We start from the raw sequence: 26261 nt of genomic DNA, 5'->3' as shown, positions 1-26261 counted from the left end.
CATCCCACTTGTGTGCTCTCTTCAGATAACTTAACCTAAGTGCTGAAGTGGGTTGGATAATTTTTAATGTAACTGTACACAGCACCCAACCCATCCCATCTCATTTACTTGTACAAATGTGACTTCTGTGATTCCTCTCCCTTCTCCCTGATGAAATTACTAAAACTGGACATTTGTTTGAGTTTTGACCTGTAGCCGTATTTGAAAGAAAGTCATTCTTTCTTTGCATTGCCAGGCATACTTCAGAATAGGAGTTATGCATGGTTTTGATTCATATAGCTCTTCTTGACCACGGCAGTTACCTCAGCTGTTTAAGATTAGGCGTACAAGCCTTATGGATTTTCTGGCATCTGTCTGCTGAATCGAGTTCTGTCAGATGGCAGCTACTAATTGCTTAAAACACAGACAGCTAATACATCCATGAATGTAAGAGAACAGCAGCATGTTGTCTGCATGGCTGATAGAGTATAGAGTTGGAGTTCAATGCCTGGGAGGTGCAAGGGATTTTAAGAATATGAACCATCAGGTTTCTGCCTGGTAGTCATTGCAGTCTGAGCCAGCCCTGATTGGGTCACACACTTAAGATATTTTTTTTGTCAAGCATATTTCAGCCTTCACAAGCTATGACTGTTAGATGGGATGATGTAGAAAATGATGCAGAGCTAACAGACTGGCCAGTAAGCATCCAAAGTGCAGAATGAATCATAAGTATGTGCTCGAGTAACTCAAGGCACAGCACATTTGCAAATGGAATCCAGTTTTGGCATTCTTGACACTGTAGTACATCTCATTCTTTGTGTGGAGCAGACTTGAGTTGTAAGGATTATGTTTTGTTATTACTTGACAGTAGACAATGATTTCTTTATTTTTAGGTCACTTATAGTAGCTTAGTCATCAGAAGGTCCTTTGTCTGCAGTTTGATATTCTCTGACATCCTGTATAATTTTGTATATGTTTATAAGCTCATGCGTCATTGAGGGGTTTAAAAAAATGTTCCTTTTACTTCTGATTGGTAAAAAAGTTGCAATATTGGAACTAATTTGATCTCTTGTCAATAAGCTTCACTGAATTTGATAAAATATTTGTAAATGAGAAATCTGAATTTTCCATGATATTTATGATGCCGATGTGTTTTCTCTCTCTGCACCTTTCACTTGGGGAAGGAAGATAGTCTGGCTTTGCTTTCTCTGTGAAAGACTACTTTTGAAATCAATGCTTTACTAGTTATTTGTCCCACTTGTGTGTCTCTCTTCAGGATGCCCTTATGGTTTACAAAGAAGCAATACAGAAAATGCCAAGGCAGTTTGCACCACAGAGCTTATACAACATGATGGGTAAGTGCATTGTTAGTGTTTCAGAAAGATACTTGAGGAGTCAGGCAGGGTGAAACAAAAAAACTTAGCCAAGCAACTGGTGCTCAAATGATTTAGGTAATAAAACAAACAAAAAAATGCCTTCAGTAGATACAAGCAAACCAGGTTCAGAGCTTAAATTGTCAGTAACTTCAGTGCTGGATAGGGCACAATAAATGATGAGACAGTTAGATACTAGATACCTTTAAGAGTGTCCATACAGCACTTTTAAGTTTAGAATGCGTGGATTAGGGTTTTTCTCTGCCTCCACAGTCTCTCATCCACTATCCTGGAGAACTCATGTGCAATTAATAATTATTTTTTTAAAAAATCTCCCATTTAGTCATCTTCGAAACTTCATAGAATGTGGACTGAGATTGATTATAACATAAGACTTAGCGTGGGTTTTGAATGTTAAGTTTCCTTCTGAAACAACAAAATGTCCAAACAGGACCACAGAGATCATCGGATTTTTTTATTTTTTTTTAGGTTGTGCCAAAAGCTTATTTCCCAGATGATGTACTGTTAGTTAAGACATCTACAATGATAGAAGTCTTCAAAATTTTAGCAGAGTGCTTTGAGTACTGCAAGAAACATTAATTTAGCTGAGATGGTTTTTTTGGTTTTACACTTTAACTTCAGCTCCTCATATTCTTCATCACATCTTTATAGAACATATACTAAACAGATAAAAGGAAGAAGATAATATGAATTATTATTTATAATATTCAGATCTGTAAACGAAGGGGCAGGTTCCTCATTATTTCAGAGATGCTTTTAACTGGATTTTTCTCTGAAAGGGCATGTATTTCTGCTAAGCAAACTCAGTGTCTGGCCCAGTAGACACTGATTTCCTATCTGGAACAGAAAAGGATGTAAGATACTTTAAGTAGTTTGAAGTAGAGCAATTAAAAATATATGTGGAAACAATCAGGATCAACAGGAAGCATGTGGGGTTTTGTGGTGTGTGTTGTCATCCGTACCCTCGCCCCCCAATGCCTAATATATGAGGGAATGCATTGGTTGTACCCGTTGGTTTGACACATTGTTGAAAGCAAGCGTCACTCACTCTACTTATACAGGAAAGGCATCTTTTATTAGCTCCCTAGAAGTACTAAGGCATAGGAAAAAAATACTGTAAAATTGTAGTTGTAACTGATACTACATGTTTGCAAATCTCTGTAAATGCTAAATTAAGTACTCCTCTTGTCACAGTGACAAAGCATCTAATGCCAATAATAGTATAAACATTTCCTTAACACTTCATACATTTCAGTGGAGAGTTACTTCTCCCTGGTTGCTGAGCTTTATCAGATTAATGCAAGTGGCAAAAATCACTAAAATATGCAAGTTGATTATTGCATGTTCTTTTCTTCATAGAGAGTATTGGCGGAACTATTGTTTTGTCAGTTTTATTTATCAACATTTGCTGATAAATTTGGTGGGGTTATCAACGGTCACCACCCTCTGTGAATTAAACCTGTGCTTACTATTGGTGTCCTTTAGTGACTGCTGAAGTACTGCAGTGCTCCAGTGATCCTCTGAAGTTTGACTGCCCTTTTTAGTACAGCTGTATATTTCATAATTCTGATAAAAGTGCTCTTCAGAAGTACAGAAATTGGAAAAGTAAACCAACCCTGTTTGTAGCATGATGGTTGCTCCATCACAAAGCAGGCCTGTGCCACCTTTTTTCTTTTTCTGTGAATAGATGCTCCCTTTAGAACAACCATGACCTATAAAATTCTTCAGTTTTTTACTTTTTTGCCCGTTAGTTACTTTTTAGGTTCAGGAGGCCTTTCTCAGCTTTCTTTATAAGCACAGTCCATGACGTCCAAGTTCACTCTGTTCCTGGGATTTGCATTTATTAATTCACAAAGCGATAGTGAACACAAAGACCAGCTCAGTCCTTTGCCTGGGCTTGGCTGCTGCTACACTTCCCCCCTCCACTGCTTAACCCATACTCTGGCTTCTGTTTCCTTTAGGCAACCATCAGCACTTCACAAATGAAGGTCCTAGTGGTGTAACAAGTTAGGGTCAACTGAGCTTACCTTAGCCCCTTTCAGCCTATTGCGAAGAGCAACCGGCTATTACAGAGCTCTGTAAAGTCCACCTTATCATTAACATAGCATATATTTGTATTTTGGTGATGTTGTGATGGCAGCTGTTGCATGGTTATCAGAACTTGCTTCGCACTAGTTGCTGAGGTATGAGTTGTTGGCTGTGCTGCAAAGGCAACCCAAGAGCCTATATAAAGGGTAGGGAAGTGAATTGAATGCAGTGCAGCTATATTAACAGCAGGACTCAGACAAATTTGTTTAAAGCTGTCCTGGATGTGTCCATGTGAGTGTACCTGACTGCAGTTACTTTGGTTAGTCTTTCCTACCTGTAACAGTGTAAAGGTTAGATGACAAGCCAGAGCTAGGTGAGCATCACTGTATAGTGTGGAGAGAAAAAGATACCTCTGGGGAGTAATTGAGCCCTTCTGACTTTGACATCTATTTTAGATTATAAAAATGATCCCCTGCAAGCATACTTCTCCTGTAAAAGGAACTGAGATGACTAGCTTAGACTTACTAGCTCAAGTTTGTGAGGTAAATCCAAAACACCTATTTAGTCATCTCTTTGCATTGGGTGTGGCAGGAGAACAGGGCAACCGCATCCATTATCGGGAGTGCATCCCATCAGCAGCTCATACTGTGTCATTGGGCATCGATTGTTTATTTCTGTTTTGATGTTCAAGATAAAATTACAAACATGTTCACTCTAACACTTTCTTTGATAAACAGCATTGCATAAACTTGTCTGCCTACTTTTTGCCTTTAAAAGAGAGACTAGAGGAACTGAAATAGGCCAGTCCTGTCTCATATGCCTGGAACTGTATGGACCTGACACTGAGCTGTGCCCACTCACTGGATGCTCATTGCTGGGGAAGAAGGGTGTGGGGGGTGGAAACTGGGGAGTGCTCCCCATCTGCTTGGGAAGGAGGGGTCCTTCCCTGTCTCTCTGCAGGTGGAAAAGGTCTCCACAGCTTATCATGAAATCCAGGAATAGTTACAGTTTGAGGACTGTCTGCTGCCGTTATTGTAATTAATGTATTCAGAGTCTCTGGCGATGACTCTGCTTGGTTCAGTGGTACATGTATTGCCAGATATTGGCATGTGATGTAAGAAACAGTGCTTCCTCTAATTTTTAATAATTATCCAATCATGTCACTGAAGATTTTATGGAGGCTTTTTTTCCCCTCTGTGGAGTACCTGACATACTAGAAAGAGAATAAACAGGAGATGAACTATTTAAACTGAATTAGGTTTGAACTCCAGCACTCCGAGTGTGGTAGCATTAACGCTCCAGCAGTGTTAAGCCTTTACACCACCTGCTTTCCCTGTATGCGTTATGCATCTTTTCCTGTGCATGCTTCTATTGGCCTTTCACTCTGACAGGCCCAGTGACTCATTCCTCTGGTGTGCCAGCCTGCCCTGATGACTCTCATCCTAAGTAACTTGCCTTTTAAAGCAACAAGAAGTATTTGGGCTCAAGAAGCAAGCCATCCATTTGACTTGGCATTTATTCATGGTACAAAAGGCAGGGCCACTATACCAGCATCAGATGTTGTAAGTTTGTGCGTATGAAAAGTTGCAGGGTTGATTTTGGTCTCCTGTTGCTGTGATTTATTTTGCCAGGTGTGCAACAACTCAGCTAAGGAAACCATATGTTCCTCTGGCTTTGTACCAAGAAGTAAAACCTTTTATTTTTTTTAATTTTTTTCTCAAAAGAGCACAAAACAGCTAAAAATTAAAACTTTAAAACTAGAATCAAAACAATTATTCAACAAACTGTATAGGATTGGCTTGGTATTTATTTTCTCTGTCATATTTCTTTGATGTAAATTAAAAAGTACGTGCTAAGGTTACTCAGATTAATTTGCTTGGCATGGCAACATGCACTACAAAGGCCAGAGTCCAGCTCAGCTGCATTAAATAGGTAATATATTTTGTTTAAAGTTTCAATTAAAGCCTAGGGTCAAAAAGATAAAATGGTCCCTGTGGGATCTTGAACACTTTAATGCCAATATTAGGATTGCTTAACGATCAGCCTCTGCTCTAGATGTCTTTTGCGTTCCTTGAAATCTGATATTATACAGTTGATTGTATTACATTGCTTTTAAAACCACACTGGCCCACCTGCTACAGTAATTCATACTCCTGCCAGTTAAGTGGTGTGAGGTGGACCATGGAGGCTTTATTTTAGTACCAAGCAGTAACAAGAAAGATGTTGGGGTGGCATTGTTCAGGTTTAGATTGGCAAGATACTGTCATAAAGACAAATGTCTTGATTGTACTTCATCTGCCCTTGCCAGCTAATATATGAATGGCTATTTTCAGATACAGTTAATGCAAACCAAACATTTTTAATGAGAAATGCAAGTTAAAAAAGAAGCTAACTTTGCAGGAGTTAGTACAGTTAATGATGCACAAATTAGAGTTTGGATTTCTCCTTCCTAATCTGCTACATTGCACATGGACAGAAAACAAATCATATGCAAGTGGCAGCCAGGTACAAGACGGGAAAGGGGAGACAGATTTTATATCTGGTGCAGAGGTTTGTATCGTAAATACAAAGGCTTAGCATGCAGAGAGACTTTATCTATTGATGATTATAACATAACTATCACTTTATTTGATTATGCTTTTGTGAGGATGTGGCTGTTTGTACAAATCTGTTAATATTGTTAAGGCTCCTATCCCATTTGCCCCTTGCTCCCATTAAATGCTTTTTTATTGAATTACTTTAAAATATTGTTTAGAACTCCAAGAAACACTTTTGCTGGTATAGTTTTACAGTTCATGCTGTGCAAGACTTACTTTTTAAGAGCCACAGATGATTAAGCTGTGAAATACATATCCCATATCATAACTTGTACAGAGCATGATACTTGCGCTTGTCTGAGCTCCAGTCATCGGTGTGCTTCCTATGCATCTCATGAAGCTTTACTGGTAATTTCTTACTAAATGTACATTAAAAACTTTTTTTCTTTCAAAACTAGCTTGGTTGAAAACAAGGGATTTTTTTTTTTTCTTTCATATTTACATTTTGTTACATGTGCTAGGGAAATAATGGAGTCCAGTCTAGTGGTGATGGGAGCAAAATGCTGTGCTTCCTTCTTTCCCCACCCTCCTCCTTTAACCCTTACCCCGTTGAGACTTTGCAGACTATGGTACTTTATATCTGCTTTACTAAGCTGAGTATAAATCTCTGGACTGAATGCAATGTGTCCTGTTTTTTCACTTTGTTCATTTTATTTGAAGGATTCAAGCTGGTTAAAAAGGTTACAGCAATGGATTACTGAGGGGTAATGGGTGCGATGTTAGGGACCAGGATTTTTCTTTTTAAAACTTCTCAGGTTTTCTTAGTTTAAATTATTTAGACTATTGATCTATAATTTCACATGAAATTCTTGAGGTTTTTTAGGTGATAGTCTGAAAAAGCTAAGAGTCTAAGCCTGAAATGCATTTGCATTTTAAACATATGGGGTTTTGTATGAAAGTAAGTATAATAGTTACATTTGTAAACCAAAAATGTATTCCAATACTGAAATTGGACTACAGGGATCCCAGTTAGGCATGATTCTAATGGAAAGTGCATCTATTAAGAGTGTTTTAAAGAAACGTATACTAGCATAATGGCTATGTATTACTGACAAAAAAAAACCCCAACATCTTTAAAATATGTGTAAATAAAGTAAAAGGAAAGAAAAGAGTACAAACATTTGCCAGTTATGAATTTCTAGGTTTTGCCCTTATGATTTAGTGCTGGTTGCACATCTGCTGGAAAAAGAAAATGAAATTACGTATCTCAGGTGAGTTCACTGCCTTTATTTATGTCAATACACTTCTTTCACTGGAAGTCTTTGTACAACAGAGAAGAGCTGTGCAAAGTCCATGCAGTTCCATGCTGGAACTGATTTTGTTTTGCCCTTCATTTATATCTGTTTTCCACTTTAGGTATGTTCCTTCAAAAATAGCTTAGTGGTCCAATTAAATCAGATCGAAGGCTTTGCTGTGGCTAACTGAGGCCTGTAAGAATCTACTCAACCAAATATGGATTGACTCCCATCTGTCAAAAGCCCTCTTAAAATACAACACATTCCTTGAAATCTTCAAGAAGATTGTTGTGTAAAAGAAAAAAAGCAAACAAAATATGCATAGTCTGTGCAGAACTTCATGCTCATTAAGTTCACATGCTTCAGCTGTTTCAGAGATGTGCATGCACTGCATATTTATCACCAAGACTGTTAATCTTTTGCAGTATATCTTAAACATCAGTGTAGTATAATTTCAAACTATGCTTCTAGATTTATTTTTATTGCATGTACTGGTACCTAAGGGAAAAAGAGAAGGAAGTTATATATCCTGGGAGGTGCATTTATGGTAAGCACACCTGCAGCCTTGATTTGCACAAGGAAGCTTCATGGTTGCATTATGAAAGACACAAAACCCTTGTGGCATTATGGTATGCAAGGATGCAGACCTGTCCATCATTTTCTAAGGCAACCTCCCAATTCAAAGAAATGATGGAAAAATGAAATTTTAATTCTGACTGAATGTATGTTAATGATTTTCCTTTTCAAAGTGCATCTCCATCTTTCTTTCTGTTTTTATGTCTGCTCTTGTCAATGCCAAGTTCTATATTTTCTATATTACATTTTTACCACCCATAAATTTAAGTGGCAGATAATTAACATATACAAGCATGATGCAAGGCAGCTTTACCCTGCATTGTATCCTTTACGGATATAGTTTTTCAGTAGCATCTTTTGGGGTCCTAAGAGAAGGACCACAGGAGAGACATATGTTCTTAGTCTGAAGGTATGGGTACATGACACCTATAGAGGAACAGTGCTATTACATCCATAGTTTCATTGTACTTGCTCATTGATAAAACATGCTCCCTGCAAGGAGACAGCCTTTGCTTGGTATGACAACGTGCATCTGAAACAGAACAAATATGAAATTAGCAGATGAAAGGTTAATCTAGAACCATGTAACATATATTCATCTAAATGCTACCTAATTTTGCTTTTTAACAATGTTTTGTATATATATTAGAAAATCTTAATGTCTGCCTGTTTTTTTTTTCTTTAAGGATTTCTAAAAGTTCACATTTCACTTTATTTTCAATTATAAAGTTAGCCTTTCAGGGGAAATAGCTGTGAGCAAGCTGATCCTTAGTATTATTATTTAATGTAAATATTTAATGTTATATATTATATTTAATGTAATATATATAATGTAAATATTTAATGATTTTTAGTGTTCTTTAATTATTTTTAATTAATTTGTCCTGGCATCATTTTAGTGGGGATTTTTTCAGTGGTGTTTTAGTTTGTTGGGGGTTTTTTGTTTTGTTTATTTTGAAAGGTTGTTTTTCAATTCTGAGGATTCTGGGGAAATATAGAACAATATTGTTTGGAGAACGGTAATCTTGCAACTGATCTATCTCTATGGCAAAGAAAATCCACTTGAGTACCAGGGTTTTAATTATAGTGGTGTAAAGCTAGTTAAAAGGTAGCCCGTTACTCATTTCTTTGTCATAAAACATTAATAGAGGTGTTAATGAATGATATATGCACTCCTTTAAATAGTGTTTCAGTTGCATATTTTTTTGCTTGCACTACATTAGTAAATGAGAGTTACAGTTTAATAATCTTATGTTCTTGTAGAATAAGCAAAGAAATGGGTGCACAAACCCCAGGAATATTAGTTGAACTAACCCCTGTAAAAATGGAAGGAGCTCGGAATTACTGATTTGTGCCCTTTTACTCCAGTTGGCTATTGAATTCCTTACCACCATTCACTGTGTGGCAATGCTGTGCCTGGCTGTGTGTTGATACAGATTAGGGAACTGAAATAACTGTCAATTTATGTCTCAAGGTTTCCACTGCAATGAATTTCTTTCTCTGTTGTTGTTACCTGTATTGAATATTATAGGTCTGGCAAGTTTCATTAGCAAATAGTGTGTCTGTGATCTTTCAGATTTTTAGCATGAGTTTTGAAAGATTTTACAAATTAAGGAATTGTTAAAGTAAATACAGAAACCTGTGCACATGTACCACTGCTTTGCATATTTGCTGCTAGTGCACACACTATTGTTTTCCTAATGACTAAATAATTTATGTTGCAAATTTATAAAAATACATGATTGTAAATGACAAACATTATTTTCTTATTTTAATCTCAGACAGACAAATACATCCTGAATGACAGAAGTCAATCCATACATGTTTTCTCTGTCATTTTGTTGAAAACTATCTTAGGCCGGAATAACTTTTATTAAAATTGCATCTAACACATAAAATCACTTGATTGAATTAATTATTCAGTTAATGGTTGCTTGATTTTATTCCAGTCTTTGAGTATGGCCATGGCAGTTTTCAACTTACTTTCATTTCTTTTTAGATAGGAATGTCATTGTAAGTTGTTTAGAAGATGAAATTAATACGACTCCCTATTCATCCTTCTATAGTAATGACATGTTCTAATTTCGTATAATATAGCAATTCTTGACAATATGGGGCTTATGAGCAGAAAACAGGCTCTTCAGAAAAAAAAAATGTTCAGCTGTAGAGAATTCCTGGTAAAGTCTTTAGGGGAATAAAATTCCTTTCTCTGCAGTTTGACATTTAGATTGACATATTGTAGCTTCATTTCTAGATGTGCCACTCAGTAATACTCTCAAAGTTTTAGGAGGCTAGCTTGTAAAGTAGTTGAGCTCTTAAAACCTATCAAAAATTGAATTTGCCAGTACTCTGAAGTTGTTAATCTCTTTTTATATCAGAATCCATCATGGAAAATAAATGAGAACCTTGGATCTTTTTGAAATTTGGCAGTGCATTTAGCATATACTACCAACAGATAATAACTCCATGTCTTATGGCTGCTTACATTACTTTTTAAAGGATCTTGTTGTTAATTGCTTGAAAAATTGCCAAGCTGTAGCAGGTTGGGCTGGAATTTTCCACTTAAAGAAAAGGGCAATATGGATTCTTCATTTCCTGTATGCTGAATGAAGCAGGTGCCTGTGGGAAAAACAGTATGCAATCAAGTAATTAAACATTCTGCCATAAAGTATACAGCTAGGGAGAGGACTTGGGGGTAACATATAGCTTGACTTTTGGCTTCTTCAATCCTTTCCACACTTGACTTCATGGCTTTTTTTTGTGCATAACAAGGCATGATGTTACGTCACTTATTTCTGAGTGCTGACATAGTGGAAAAAAATGCATGTGACATTGATAACCCTGAATTTGATCATGGGTTTTGGGGAATGTTCATGTTCTTTTGGGTTTTCTTTCGTGTTTGGATTTTTTTTTTTTATTTGGCCTGATTTTTTTTTAAAATTGTTCCTTTAGTTTGGCCCTAACCAGCGGTTAGAATGACTTGAGTACTTCTGATGCTGAAACATCATCTACTTCTGTGTATGCAATCAGATATCCCAAACCAGCACATGAGTACAGAATACTCGTAGATCCTTGAATTAGAAGTCTTGATCCGCTAGATTTACAGGCTTGCATCCCTTTTTGGAAAAACTCTTATTTGCTCATAAAAATCATGTTGGCTTCCCTTAGCCATGGCTCAACTTGACTTCTGACTCCATCACACGCATTTTATCTGTGGGCTGTGGTTTGATCATTTTGCATGTACTGCACCCTAAGTCCTGAAACTCAAACTTATGTGCCACATTTGCCTGGGATCCCTAATCTCTGGTGACAAAAAACCTCAAAAAACACCAAGAAAAAAAAAGCTAAATAAATAAACAAACAAACCAAACAGGGCCTTGTCCAATTTTTTGGATCAAGAAAATCCTCCATAGCTTCTGTAAATACTTAAAATGGAGTAGCTCCCACGGTAAGAGTTACTTCTTTTCTACTTCTTTGAACATGTAGGTGGCACATTTTTGTCTGAGTTTTGGGGGTGTGGTAGTTGGCTTCAAGCTTGAATAAAGAACATCAGTCTATCTCTCTCTCCTGAATGCCCTCACAGCTATTAATTCCCATGTAATTCGGAACTGTGGGCAGTGACTCACCTGGAGACAGCCTTAGCCAACCTCTACCTGGGTCAGCTGTAGTCCTCTCTTGATCCTCTTGTGGTGGCACTGGGTAAACTGTGACTTCATGTTTTTGGGAAGATACTTAGCCATTTATTTGAAATGAATCAACTTGCGAGGTGATGAAATCCTGACTCTCCTGTAGGCATTTTCAGTCTGCCATTGGTAGGGCAAGGGCACATTTATATCTAGAGCCCCCATGAAAGATCTGTGGAAATCCAGGGTATTAATCTGAAAGCTGCTGTTCTTCACCGTTACATGCTTGTTTGATATTGCTTATTTCCAGCCCTTGAGAAATTTGGTTGTTTGCTTCTTGGAGAAAGCACTTGTCTTTCTCTGTATGCTAAATTCTTTCTCAGAAACGTCAAGACTACTATTCTCTCTACCGCAATATATGGCTTTCTGACATTGCATTCATCTGTTGTTCTTCAGCATCACCTGCCTCAGTCTCTTACAGTAAAGGATTTCACTTTGAAATATGTCCAATTTTGGTCATTTTGTACATGACTTCTTAAGACCAGCAATTTTAAAATTATGGATACTATATTCTAATTTAGACTAATTGTGGCAGATGATCTAATTTAGCTACATTCAGAGATAATTTTTTTTAATGTCTTGTCCGTCGCTCCAATATAGTTTCAGGACTGTTTTCTTAACCTTTCCCAGTTATAAAAAAAAATATCTAGGCTCTTGATGTATTATGATTAAATGCAAACACTTTCCATATCCTTCCTGCCATTTCATGCTGTAGATTGTGTAGACTGGTGGAAAAGAAGTAACTTTTCTACAGTAGATTTATAAGATTTCTGTTACTTTGAGACTTTTGAGTGAAACTAAGCAGGTGGAACACTCCCTTGCAATTTTGTTCTAACAGGGCTTTCATCTTAACTATGTTCTTTCAGCCTAATAAGGCCATAACTCAGTCTCCTCTAGTGTCTGTAAGACTTGTGTGTGTGTGTCATTGCAGGTGTTCAAAGCGTTTCACCTGTTTCAAGATCTCTGCCCATTTAATATAAAGCAAATTATAAATGAGATAGTAAATTATGGAAACCTTGAGAAATTCTGGGCATTCTCACTAGCATTTCTTTCACCCTGTAGGAGAAGCCTACATGAGAATGAACCGGCTGCCAGAAGCAGAGCGCTGGTACGTGGAGTCGCTGCGATCCAAGAATGACCACATTCCAGCTCATCTCACCTACGGAAAACTGCTGGCTCTGACGGTGAGTTAATTAGCAGGTCCTGGATGTTGGTCCATGGCCCTTTGACTAGTTACCTTTGAGGTAAGGGGATGGGAAGAGTTTGTCTTGAAAATTGCTTATTGCCCTGTTAGTCACGCTATTTCATTTATACCTTCTATGAAGGATTTTGACAGTGCCGTTCGTTTCTTTGTGAAACATTGTATCCATTCCTGAAATATCACCCTCTGTGCCAGAAGAGAACAATTATAATAGCACAGAAACTTTAAAAGAGATAGTTCTTAACAGCAGTGTCTGGTTGAAAAAGCCTTTATTGTAAGTACTTGAGATCGCAAGTAATGATACCAATACAAAAAGATATTCAGTGTTTGACCCAGGGATGTAGCAGCCTATGGCAGAGCTAGGGGTGTCACCTATGCTTTATGAATTACATGTCTCATGGTTTCAATTTACACTTCATTCGGAGTATCTCTTTGAGCGTGTGACGAGAACTCTCAGCAGCTAAGAGCTAGTTCTAAAAATAATCAGAAGAGTTCGACTTTCTCATGTCTTCAAAATTCACTTTGCCTTTTTAGTATAGATGAGCTTGTAGCTCCAGATAAATTAGGTCCATATGATGGTTATAGCAGAGTGCCAGTCCGTCCTTGTTTTTCACACATTTTGAAGATGGAAATGGATTTCTATTTATTTGCTAAAAAAATTTCTGTTTTAAAACTTCCTTTCACTTCTTTTCCGTTTCTCATTCTCGTTTTTCTGACCATATCCTCTTGCTTGTGTATCTCTTCTACATCTGTTCTCATAGTTCCTCCAGTGGTTTCATATTTCCTTTCTATGCTCTACTGATACACCTTTGTAAGGCTCTTCAATCATTGTGCCTCAAACTGAATATCTTTCTTAACTTTTCACCTGTCTATAAGCTTTCACTCTGACCTTGCTTATGCCCTGTCCAGTCTTCAAGCAGAAAATGTCCTTGGACACAGGGTAGAGATCCAGTGAATAAAAATAGCTCATAATTAATTTCAGCAGATCCATTGCTGTTAGAAATATCTGAGTTTGGAAAAGGGGGCAAAATTAGAACAGAAGTTTTCTATATGAGTAAGAAGTGGCAACACAGAAAGAAAATTTTTTTCCATGTTATCATGTAATGTCAAATACAATTTGATTAAAAACTCTGTATTAAAAATGGGAATTTTTAGCTTGTACTGGAAAGCAAGATGGTAGTGTTATATCCCCACTCCCTGTCAGTTCCAGGCCTGGAAAGGCAGGTTTTTAGCTACAATTTCCAGTTACAGTTACAGTTAAAGTTTCTTGGATATTGACAAATACATGCACTCACTGATTACCTTCCTCTGGGATAGAACTGCAAGTAGGTTATACAGCAAAATTTCCAAAATTACCTTGCTTTTCTGGCAGATATCTTCATATCTTGCACCCAAGAATAACAGGGCAAAGTCAATGTTATTGCTTTCTTCTTAGCAGATCTTTGACGTGAAAGTTCTAATTTATTAGAATTGCTGTGGGTAAAGAAAGAGTTTTCTCCATTAGAATCCCAATGTCTTTTTTCTTTTCTTATTTTCTTCTTTTCTATTTCACCCTATTCCACACACACTCCCCAGTATTCCTCTGGTTAATTTTTGTACATTTTCTGAACTGCTGAGTATATGAAATATGAGGTCTGCTAGGGAAAGTATTGCAGTTGTTCTGGGAAACATGGTCTCACAGTTTTCTTCAAAATTACAACATCTCCAAATCCCATAGCTCTGTACGAACATTCTGAGCCACTGAAAATAATTTTTTTAAATTTTGTTCCCTCATTATGAAAGTTCAGGTACAGGATTAAACACCAGTGGGATACCCCAACTTTGGGAAGAAAGCAATGAAAAATGTATGTGAATACTCGTAGTAGAATTTAACTGTTTACGTTTCTCCAGGGGTATAAATGTAAGATACAGGTGGGGTGGATTGTGCCTTGAGGATCTGAACTATATTTGTGGAAGAATGTGTCTCATTAGCAAAAAAGACAGGAGCTGCCTACAACTTTGAACACTGAATACTGCACTGTGTTAGGCAGTAAGATACTCTACCTATCCTTTCTCAATGCACACTTGCTTACTTATGCTTGCTTTGTGCCATAATTGTAGTCTGTTCTCGTAAAGTTTTTTTATCATCTCTTCATACAAAAGTATTTTATTACTGTTGCTTCATCTCATATTCATGGCAATATGTACAGAGAAGGTTCATGTCCATTCTATTAACATCAGCATAAGCTGAAAGATATGGCTGGTAATGACATAGGTAGGACTTTATAAACACATAATAAGACACATGTTGATGACAAAGTAGAGAAAATATTTCGGGTGGTTATTTCATTCATTAAAAAAAAAAAATCACCTATCTTTGATCTATTGAAATTTGGCATTTATTTCATTTAATTATTTCAGCTACAAAGTCTGAAAAGACATTCAACATGAAAATGGAGGCTGAAGAGATTTGGCAGGAGAATATGGGTTTTGTCTCCATGTTGGTCACTTACCCTTAATCAGTAGCACAGCCCACCATCTGTTCAATGATTCACATTAAATGAATTTTGTCTGGTTTTCAGTATACTGAACTGCACCAGCATTAGTTCCCATCACAAACATATGATTGCTGTAACTGACATGTTTCTTGGAAGTCTGTATGTACTTCCTAGGTGTTCAGTAGCATTAGAGCTGCTCCCTTTGGCATCATTGTTTGAGCCTATACCTAACTTAAGGTACCACTGTGATTTATTCTTCTGTTTTGCTACCTGGGCTCATGATCATTTTCTCACAGCCTGTATATTTAAGAGAGAGAAAAGCTAACTACAGTTATTTTTCAAATATTAGGGGAGAGATGTTTTTAGAGGCTTCTTTCCCTTCATCTATTGGAACCAAACCTTCAGACTTTTTGAAATCCTGTTTCTGAATGTAAGTGCTGAGACAAAACTACTGATAGCACTCCTCTGCATCTCTTTTCCAGGAGAGAAATGTGAGATGGTTGATGAAGTGAAAAATGGAAGCTGGTGCTAATATAGATAGAATTTTTTTCTGTCTGTGAAATCGGGGAGGGGGGGGAGGGAAGAGGGGAGAGGAAGAAGGTTTCAGGCAAGTTCCTAAGTTCCAGCCAAAGGCAATTCTAGTATAAAACCTCCTAGCAGTAGTGTCAAACCTTTAAAGTTAACAAATCCAGCTATGTTTTACATCATGATTTAAATTCCAATAAAGTGGCTTGGTGTTAACCCCAGATTTTCTGCCTCCTAAAGCCTTCTACTGGTATTGCTGCTTGCTAAAAGCAGCTTGACATAGAATCACAAAATCATTTAAGTTGGAAAGGACCTTTAAGGTCATCAAGTCCAACAATAAATCTAACGCTGCCAAGCATGTCACTAAACCGTGTCCCTAAGTGCCACATCAATGCATTTTTTAAATACCTCTAGGGATGGTGACTGAACCACGTCCCTGGGCAGCCTGTTCCAATGCCTGACAACCCTTTCAGTGAAGAAAGTTTTCCTAATCTCCAATCTAAACCTCCCCCGGCACAACTTGAGGCCATTTCCCCTTGTCTTGTCCCTTGTCACTTGGGAGAAGAGACCAACCCCCACCTGCCTACAACCACCTTTCAGGCAGCTGTAGAGAATGATAAGGCCTCTCCTAAGCCTCCTTTTCTGCAGACTAAAAACCCCAGTTCCCTCAGCTGCTCCTCATAAGACTTGTTCTCCAGATCATTCACCAGCTTCATTACCCTTCTCTGGACACACTCCAGCGCCTCAGTGATTTTCTTGCAGTGAGGGGCTCAAACTGAACACAATATTCGAGGTGGGGCCTCACCAGTGCCAAGTACAGGGGACAATCACTGCCCTTGTCCTGCTGGCCACACTGTTTTGGATACAAGCCGGGATGCTGTTGCCCTTCTTGGCCACCTGGGCACACTGCTGGCTCACGTTCACCCAGCTGTCAGCCAGCACCCCCAGGTCCTTTCCCCAAGGCAGCTTTACAGCCACTCTGCCCCAGGTCTGTAGTGCTGTGTGGGGTTGGTGACACAAGTGCAGGAAGGACCCGGCACTTTTCCTCATTGAACCTCATACTATTGGCCTAGGCTTGCTGATCCAGCCTGCCCAGACCCCTTTGCAGAGCCTTCCTACCCTCAAGCAGATCAACACTCCCACCCAACCTGGTGTCATCTGCAAACTTAATGAGGGTGGATAGGATTCCTTTGTCCAGGTCATTGATAAAGCTGTTAAACAGAACTGGCCCCAGTACTGAGCCCTGGGGAACACCACTTGTGACTGGTGGCCAACTGAGTTTAACTCCTTTTACCATGTTTCATTTAATCCCTTAGTGCCAATCTGGATACGTGGACCACCTCCTTGTACCTTCTGTTTTCTTTGCCTTCCCTTAAGGAACAGTGAGGATGACCTATGCCCAGTGCGTAGACTGGACATTTGCAGAATTGCTTGCTTGTTACAGCAGGCTATCCTTGCCCAGCTTTCAGCAAAAGCTTTTCAGAGTTTCATAAACAGGGACGTAGAGACAAATTAGTGTTCTAGCATATAAACTGTTTATTTTGTTCGTGTTGTCTGGCCTTGGTTTTGTCAAACACAAACTAGGAACTCTGCATGTTTTCTAAATCCACAGTGACCTGTCTTTTTCTTTGTTATTTTATTGCTGAGTTCTACAGCATGCCTAAAATAAAGACACCATATACTAGGTGAGGTTTATTAGCTTAGCAATGAAAAATGTTTTGGTTTTAGTTTGTTTTCTTTTTAACTTGAACAATAACCTGCATGAGCAATCTGATCAAAATGAAATGTTAACTATACTTTGAGCAGGGGATTGGACAGGATGCTATCTCAAGGTCTCCCAACATGAATCATTCTAGGATTCTACATACCTTTCTTTATTTTCATGCTGAAGCTAGTTCCAGTTTACTGAAACACAATGTCTTGAATCAAAATAAAGGTACAGACATGTTTTTAATATTAATACCTATTATACTTCCTTACTGAAAAGGCATTTTAGAGGAGGATTAGCTTCTACCAGAATGGGTTACCTTTTGCAAAGTCATGAGTGGCATGTAAAACTGTAAAGAAGGTAAATCACAATTCATCTACTGTAATAAATTTAAAATTATTGCAGTCATGCTGTAAGTGAAAAATACTAATTCGTGTCATAATCTCAGGTTGGCTTTACTAGTTTCTCAATTGCACATAGCTAATGTCACTACTGTTCCAAAGGGCAATTTAAATTTTAAAATTGCATCTTGTAAGAGATTAAATGAACAATAGTAAGCAAAAGCATAATCTATGCTATTCAGTTGTGCTAATTCTTTTGAGTTTGTATGCAGAATAGAGCAGAATATTTCAGTTGGAAGGGAACTGCGGCAATCATCTAGTCCAACTGCCTGACCAGTTCAGAGTTGACCAAAAGTTAAGGCACGTTGTTAAGGGCATTGTCCAAATGCCTCTTAAGCATTGACAGGTTTGGGGCATCAAAAACCTCTCTAGAAAGTATATTCCAGTGTTTGAGTACCCTCTCAGTAAAGAAATACTTCCTAATGTCCAGTCTAAACCTCCCCTAGTGTAGCTTTGAACCATCCCTACATGTCCTATCTCTAGATACCAGGGACAAGAGATTGGCACCCCCTCTCCAATTCCCTCCCTCGGGAAGCTGTAGAGAGAAGTGAGGTCACCCCTCAGCCTCATTTTCTCCAAACCAGACAAAGCCAAAGTCCTCAGCTGCTCTTCATGGGACATGCCTTCCAGCCCTTTCAGCAGCTTTGTTGCCCTCCTCTGGATGCCTTAGCAACCATCTTAAATTGTGGGGCTTAGAGCTGCACACAGTATTCAAGGTGAGGCCACACCAATGCTGAACAAAATATGCTCAATGAAAGCACATACAATTTGTAAATTATTTAATTCATAAGTTAACGTGTTCCAGAAAATGCCTTCAAAAGATAGCACAAAGTTTCGTTATTTCTGTACAACATTCTTTTCTGAGATGTACATCACTGACAACCTTTGGGGGTGTTAATAAGTAGTTTGTTTGTCTACTTCTAGAAATGCTTTAATGAACAGTTAAAAATGTATGTATTCAATGACAAGAGAATTCCTGAGAGAGGATTTTATTTTTTCTGAGTTTAGAAATATGTGAAAATTGAGAGTATAGAGTGTTACAAGCCCAGTCTCTGACAGGTGATTAGACAAACCTGAAGAAATAATATTTTCTTCTCCAAAGTCTACAAAAATTTTTGCATGTGTGTATATGGAAATATGGAAAGATGAAAAACTAGAGTAACCCCATAAAGTAAAAAGTGGAATAAAAACCAAGATAAAACAAGCTTCACTTCCCTGCTTCTGAAAACCTGCTCGTGACACACTCTTATCCATCAATAATAATTCTAAATACTAAACATCGCATTTCTACACAAAATCATTCTCAGTAAGGTGTACTTCCTGAAGAACTTTAAAGATACATTTGTAAAGCTCAGAATAGGTTTTTCATCTTGTAATAACTGTAATTTGCATTGACCCAAATCAACAAACCGATCAAACGAAAACAAACCAAAAAATAGCTGTTAATTTGTCATTGATTCTTGAAATACATAACTGGTCAAGTTCTAATTTGCTTGCAATAAAACCTTTGGAGTAAAAGCCTATTTATTAGTACTAAACCTGTTCACTCTTATTTTAATGCAAATATCTGTCTAGAGGCTTGTTAGCTCCTTTGGGAAGAAATGCCAGGTGGATATGGGCATACTGCTAGGTATGCAGAAAAAAACAGACCAACTTAAGAGCTCCAAAGGAATAGCTAATGAATTTACAGTCTTCCTACCTAATATCATAAGTCACATCACCCCTATATTGGATAATGTTGTATGTTCATATCTAAAAATTACAACTCAGTAAGCTACAATTTTCCTGAAAATATATTAGAAAAGCAGAATTTAGTGGTTGAAAAGAATGATTAGTAGCTTAGCTAGTAGAATAATTGGAAAATAGCCAGTCTGGGGCTTAAGTTTATGCTTTTCTTTTTTCAATTATTTTTCAGAAACAACGTGTATCTGTTTAGGACTGCAATGCTTTAGCATTATGTGCTTTTCCTATCTTTAACTTGTTAAGCTGCGTAAATTACTTGAAAAATTTACTTGTCAATATGACATGTTACTTGACCTAGCCAATCTTCTGGTAGCAGAGGAGTTAGGTACCGCAGCATCTTAGCCTCATCGCTTGCTTAGGTAATTTATTTCTATATCACAAAGAAAGCATATTTTTTGTAAAAAGCTTTAAAATTGCAAGGCTCCCAGTTCTAAGATAAAAATGAGTCTGTCAAAAATGACAGTGCCAGCTGAGGCCTTGAGCATGTGCTGTAATTCGTTTTCCATTTTATGAGCAGACCTTCTAGAAGAGAAACAGTTGGCTATCATGCTAAAAAAAAATCATTTATATGTAAGGCTTTAAAATTTTTTTCTCCTCTCACTTTAGTCTTAAAGAGAAGACTAACAAACCCTTCCTCCTAATGGCTGGCCTCCCTGCCATCAGGCAGTGGATGGTTGTTATAGTAGCATGCTAGTCTGAGAAGCTTTATTTCAATTATAAATAAATCTGTTTTGAAGCTTTTTTTTTGGTGTCTGTTTTGAGTGAAATTGAGCCCACAAGCCACCTCTTATAGCTTCCAGTAGTGCCTGTAATTGCTAAAATACTTGGGGACAGCTCCATATTGTAACATTTAGCATGTTGCGTCTAGGAATTACAGGCTTTGCTGTATTTCTTTGGAAAAAATTGCACACTGTTTTCTTGCATTTTACACGGCACCACACAGTGCTGTTAATCTCCTATTTTTTACTGGCTTGGAAAATCACCCAAAGTGCTGTAAGAAAAACTTACTTTGCCTTGTAAAATTTCTGTGTTACAGCTCCAAACCATATTAAATTCAGCAACAATTACCCTAGAAGATACCCTAAAATCAAAAAGATTCTATTTTAATGTGTTTTCTCCAAAAGGGGATGGGAAGAGAGCAGAAATAGACATGATAGAGACTGGCAGTGTTTTGGATTAAAATAAAAAACACGATTGTGACATTCAAGTATCAACACTGAAGTTAAATACTTTAAGTTTCAAAATACTCCCTCCTCAGTGGGTGGCCATGTTTTTGCCTGCAGTTGTTTGTTGCTTTTTTTCCTGACAAACAGAAGGCCAGAGAGATATCCTGCCATGACTGGTTAGTTGTGAAATTACTCAGAGTGGCACAATCAAATACCCTACTGTATTCATAACTGGTGTAGTCCTTGAAAGTCATCTCAAAATAAATATAAATAAATGACAACATAGAAATAAATGGAAGGTAGGTAGAACAGAAAGAAATGGGACAGCAGCGGAAAAGGGGAACACAGTGCAATAATGAGTAGACTAATCTGACATTTACTGTTTCTGTAATTACTCGCTGATGATGTTCCAGCACAGAATAGAAATTTGCATTTCTGTTGGACATCTCTGTCATTGTCATTTTTTAGGTCACTGGTTGATTGCTACTCTTTTTCTGTCTCTTTAGATTTAAACAAATTGGAAGAAAGCAGGGACGAGGTAGAACAGTCATGATGTCAAAAGAATCATGACTGTTTTTAAGATATAACATTTGAAATGCTATGTGTTAAATTTAGGTATGATTTCCTAGAACAGTTTATCCCTTCTTTTACTAATCAATTCCTTTAAAAGAAACAAAAAATAATTCTAGTAGTAGCTCTTTTAGGAATGATAAAGAAATGCCTACACATACAGAAATTTTTAATTTATGAAAAGACATTTTCTGAGTGGGTCAATTTCATTAGATAGCAAAGCTGTTAGATATTCCATTTTGGGAGGCTAAATCCCTTGGCTGTTAGTACTGCTTCTAAAGAGAATTTTTGAATGAAAATCAGATATTTCAGTTAAACTCCTATCATAACAGTGTGAAAATGACCCTGAATCCTCAAGAAGGCCCTCCCCAAGAAAGCAAGATAGGCAAAGCAATAGCCACTGGTACTTTTCTGTCATATATTCCATTTGCCTTTGGAGTCTGACACAGACACTACGATTTTACTTGCCACTTGAAATCCCTCTAAGGGTTAAAACTGATCCAAGCATGAATTTGGTTTTCATTCTGATATTTGCAAAATGTCAGAAGTTTTTTTCATTTTTGTTTCTAATTTATAAGCAATTTGCTTGTAGGGATTGGTAGCGATGAGTTTCCCTCTTCATTGTGGAAAGTCATGTTTACTGACTTCAGAACCATGAGCCCTATTTTTTTAGGGTTTGGTTATCTGGTGAATCTGGAGCATTAACACCTCCAGGCTGAATGTCAGGATTTCCGAACTACAGAAAATTAAATAGCTGACATCTATTAAGCTTGTATTTCTTTTGAGGTTGGCTGCATGCCATAAGTATTGCATCCATAGATATACTTTTCAGCCCCCTTAGGGACATATGTTTGGCTGCATGCCAAATGTGACAGAATTAATTGTAAAACAGAGTGTTTTTATTTAAATATAACATATCCATCTAACTAGTTGGCAAATTACTCTGGAACAGGTATTTAGGCACATAACCCCTCACTAACCTCCTTTAGGGATCTCATCTTCTGTATCTTGTTTCTAACATCCTGTAGACAGGAAAAGAGGAGCCCTAACCTTCTCACTTTACTCAACAAAAATTAAAAGCTTATACAAAAATTTAAAGATGTTATAGAAAATATCACTGACACAGGATGAACTCCTTTCATGAAAGAAACAGATCTTTTTGTTTTGCTGCATGATTGAATATAGCTGCCAGTCACCTTTAATTACTCTGTGTAGTAATTTTGTCAGTAATCATAGAAAACTGCATGATACAGGCCACATTTAGCTTAGAAGAAATCCATAGGACTCAGTGAAAACAGTATGTGGAGGTAGTGAATTTATATTCTATTGACTGGCCAGTGAAATACCAGTAGATATTAACACACTACTTTATCAGAAAATATAAAATGTGTCTTCAGACTGAATGGAAAAGAAACTCCTAACATGGAAATTTACTTAATGTTTCATTATATATTTTTGATATAAAATAATATGAAGCTTGGTGACCACAGTGAACATTTCAATATAGGTCTAGACAGTAAATAATTCACAAGGTGTGGAATGAAATCTATTCTTCAAAAGTTTACTTAAGACTGTACACAGTCTTTCTTGGTGTTAACAATGATGCAACATGAGGTAAATTCCTTTTAGACTTCAAGTTGCCCCAAAAGAAAGACTAAAAAATTTGTATATCTTAAAAAAACGCAACACACCAAACCCGAAACAATCAAAAAACCTTCAGGGAAAAAAAAATTCCTATGCCTATATTTCTTTCCTATATCATTTTAAATGCTGTAATGAAACAAGAATGCTTTTTTTGATACGAGACCCAGAAAACAAGAAAAGAGGTGTCAAATAGCTCTAATATTATATTGATTAATCAGATACATATTGCTTTACTTGAAGAAAATATCTTTAGTAGGCTCTGAAATATGCCACAAGCCAGAAAAGTTAAGAGCTGCGCTTTAGATTCCTTAGCCTATATATAAGCTGTGGTGTCACATTAAAAATGCTTGAGCTCCAGTGGATTCCCACCAAAGTCAATGGGCAGTGCTTAAAACTCAGGTCTCTGGTTATCATGCCATTAATTATCTCTGTAGATGTAAACTCAAGAACCCAGTTGATGTTATTGCTCACTAAAATAACTGTGGCTCATAGAAAAATTACGCTGACTTCAGTAGAATCAGTCAGGCTAGCAGACGGATTTTTAGTCAACAAAAATCCATCTGTGGTTGAAGGAGGACTAATGTGATATTTAAGTAATGGAAGCAAACAACTTAAGGTGCAAATAGAGGGTTAAAGTAAAACAAGTCATTGCATTTTATTTATCCTGTCAAGGCTTATTTCTGAAAGTAATTTACTGGATTACACAAGTGGTACATACTTGTGCATGTGAGGATGTTGGTCCAGTGAAATGACTGGGAAGGTGAGCATCGCTCATGGTCTCAGGGCCAAGGGTGTGTGATTGTGTCACACTGGACAATAATGAGAAAGTTGCTTCACGTTTATGATAAGGTAAAGATTAGTATATGGTAAATTATCATGGATTATTACATACAGATTTATACCTTAATTTCCTCCAGAATTATCCAATTCTTGCTCCCATACACTGAGATTAATATATTACACTAAAGAGAAATAATATTCTCGTGTACATGAAGTTATTAGAGAGCCAGACCCTGAGAGGAACAGTACTAGTAACAGTATTGTTTCTCACTGTGATCGTCTAAGGATATGAGAAGAAAAGCTTTGTTTGAAAAGATAGCATCTTTCACAAGCTCTCAAATGTTAGTTGGCAAAGAAGGACTTTGCATGACTGTAAACTCCTCCCGCTGCCCTAAGCTATTTGTTTTTCTAACTAAATACATAGAGCTTCTCATTGCAAATCATTTCTTGTTACAAGTCTTTCCTCCTGTGTGTGTTTTTCTGGGCCAGATGTTAACCTTTAGAAGTCATTGCTGTTCTACCATGTTCAGTTGATTTTATTTTATTATAATAAAGATGAGATGAACAGGCAAGATTTACCTCTTTACTATGCAGGAAGTATAAAGACCGAGATAAATTTTGGACCATTGATGTTAATAACAATAGTCCCCTGTATATCAGTGGGACTAGTATTCCATGTACAAATTATCGTGCAAGATATTCATATTGTAATTCATACTGAAGAAGGAAGAGTTGTAGAAATAACAGCAAAATGAGGGGAAAAGAAGAATCCATTTAGCTACTAAAGATTAGATATTAAAGTTTTTTTCTTAAGTATTAATATTTACAGGAGGGATGGGGAGCTTCTGTGTGTCAGTGACCTCATTGTAAGATGCAACTCTAGTTCCTGTTCCCTTAGTCCAGCTAAGTAAAAACTTTTTAAGACTTTGTCACTAATTGACTCAGTGTCACACCATTTAAATTGTGTTTTGTGTGTCCTGTCACAAGTTTTGTAAGGCAAGAGAAACTGGATGTGAAACATGTATGCAGGTCTGTGATAACAAAGGAATATGCAAGGAAGGCATAAGTTCAGTTTAGACCTTTTTATATCCTTGCATAGCCTCTCTGTGACTTTAACATATCCTGGAGAGTAAGAAGGCAATATGTAAAATAATAGTTTTTTCTGTATTCAGTGTCAGCAGTTTAATCCATCTTCCATTAGGAAATCTTTTCATAATTCAATTAGTTTTATTAAAAATGTGAATGCTTGCGAAAGAAATAGAGCAGATGTGGGGAATGACAGTCAACTGCATTTGTGACACAAATATTCCTTATGCAATGCATTATTACCAATTAAAGCTGGTAAAACTATATTGAAGAGTGAAGTCTCTGCTCTGATGGTTAAACCCTCACCTGCTTCGAAGAATGATAAATATTTACAAAATATAAAGTTGGTTTAAATTACAGAGACCACCTAATTTGCTGAACCACCTTACTGGTTGCCACTGTGTCATCATAGTTTCCACAAGAGGGTTATTCAGAGCTGCTCAGCTGTATTAATCTTTTCCAATTTTACTAGCATCACAGGGTCCTTGGGCCTCCAGCAGCCTGAAGTACAACAGCTGCCTCAACATGAATTTGGCACAGCTTGCCAGCAGAGAGAGGAAAAAAGTTGAGATGGATTTAAAAACAGTAGTTTTGTCCTCAGTTTTTTTTTAATGTTTTAAGGGTAAATACAGTGTCTGCTACGAATGTATCAGCTGTGCTTAGCTAGCTCTTTTTTGGTTTTCGTGGTGATCTTAACTGTCTTTTGTCGGAAGGCCCAGCTGAGCAATATGTCTGACCATATTAGCAAGGTCAGATCCATTGTCCTGGTCTGTAGGAAAGAAGCAATCAACCGAACAAAAAAACCCTCACAGTCTTAAAAATCAAGCTCCTGAATTCATTTCAAACAAAAGTTAACAGTTTTGCTGTTTGATTAGTTAACTGTTTGGCTTCCAAAACTGCAAGCAACCAGACGTTCTGATTTGAAGTCTGCATGATTTGTGGAGAGAGGAGTGTTTCTGAAAGCCAGAACAACCAGTGTGCTAGGTTATAAGAACCATGTGTCAGTTACCTTCACTTTTTTCCTTTTAAATTCACTGGTGTTGCTGGAAGGTGGTAATCACAGACAATTCATCTTTATGTAGGCACGGGGTGCGTGGAATTAAGTTTTCCTTATTAATGGAAAACTGCTGAAAGTTTGTCCTCATTGTAGGCTTTGGAGTAAGGTCCAGATCCAGTAAGGTGAATATCAGCACGATCTTCCAAATCAGTTATTCAAGTGTCTTCATTATGTTGGGTTTTTTTTCCTAGCAATGAGATTGCAATTTGTTATTTTGTGATTCTGTTTCATTGGTCTCCATGCTGAAAAGCCATTGCATCTGTGCAGAGGATCTCCATTAGGGCTTGGGCTAGGACCACCCACTCATTTCTCCTGAGCAAACCAGTAGCTGCCAGATAGCACCTTTTCAGTAGCTACCGACCTGGACTGTATGTGAACTGGTGACCAACAGGTGAAAGGTATTTTGTATCC

The 26261-nt window shown here is 37.3% G+C and overlaps 1 protein-coding gene across 1 annotated transcript in view; it reads left to right on the top strand.

Annotated features, from left to right (window-relative positions):
- TMTC2 (transmembrane O-mannosyltransferase targeting cadherins 2) overlaps positions 1 to 26261 on the top strand; it is a 254191-nt gene that overhangs the window by 176978 nt on the left and 50952 nt on the right. The window contains exons 7-8 of the mRNA XM_037389907.1: positions 1256 to 1334; positions 12555 to 12676. Coding sequence (XP_037245804.1) covers positions 1256 to 1334; positions 12555 to 12676 — 201 coding nt within the window. The remainder of the gene's footprint in view (positions 1 to 1255; positions 1335 to 12554; positions 12677 to 26261) is intronic.

This window comes from Falco rusticolus, chromosome 5 (assembly GCF_015220075.1).
Source record: "Falco rusticolus isolate bFalRus1 chromosome 5, bFalRus1.pri, whole genome shotgun sequence".
Taxonomy (NCBI): domain Eukaryota; kingdom Metazoa; phylum Chordata; class Aves; order Falconiformes; family Falconidae; genus Falco; species Falco rusticolus.
Note: the sequence above shows the minus strand (reverse complement) of the source record. Positions and strands in the feature narration are given on the sequence as shown.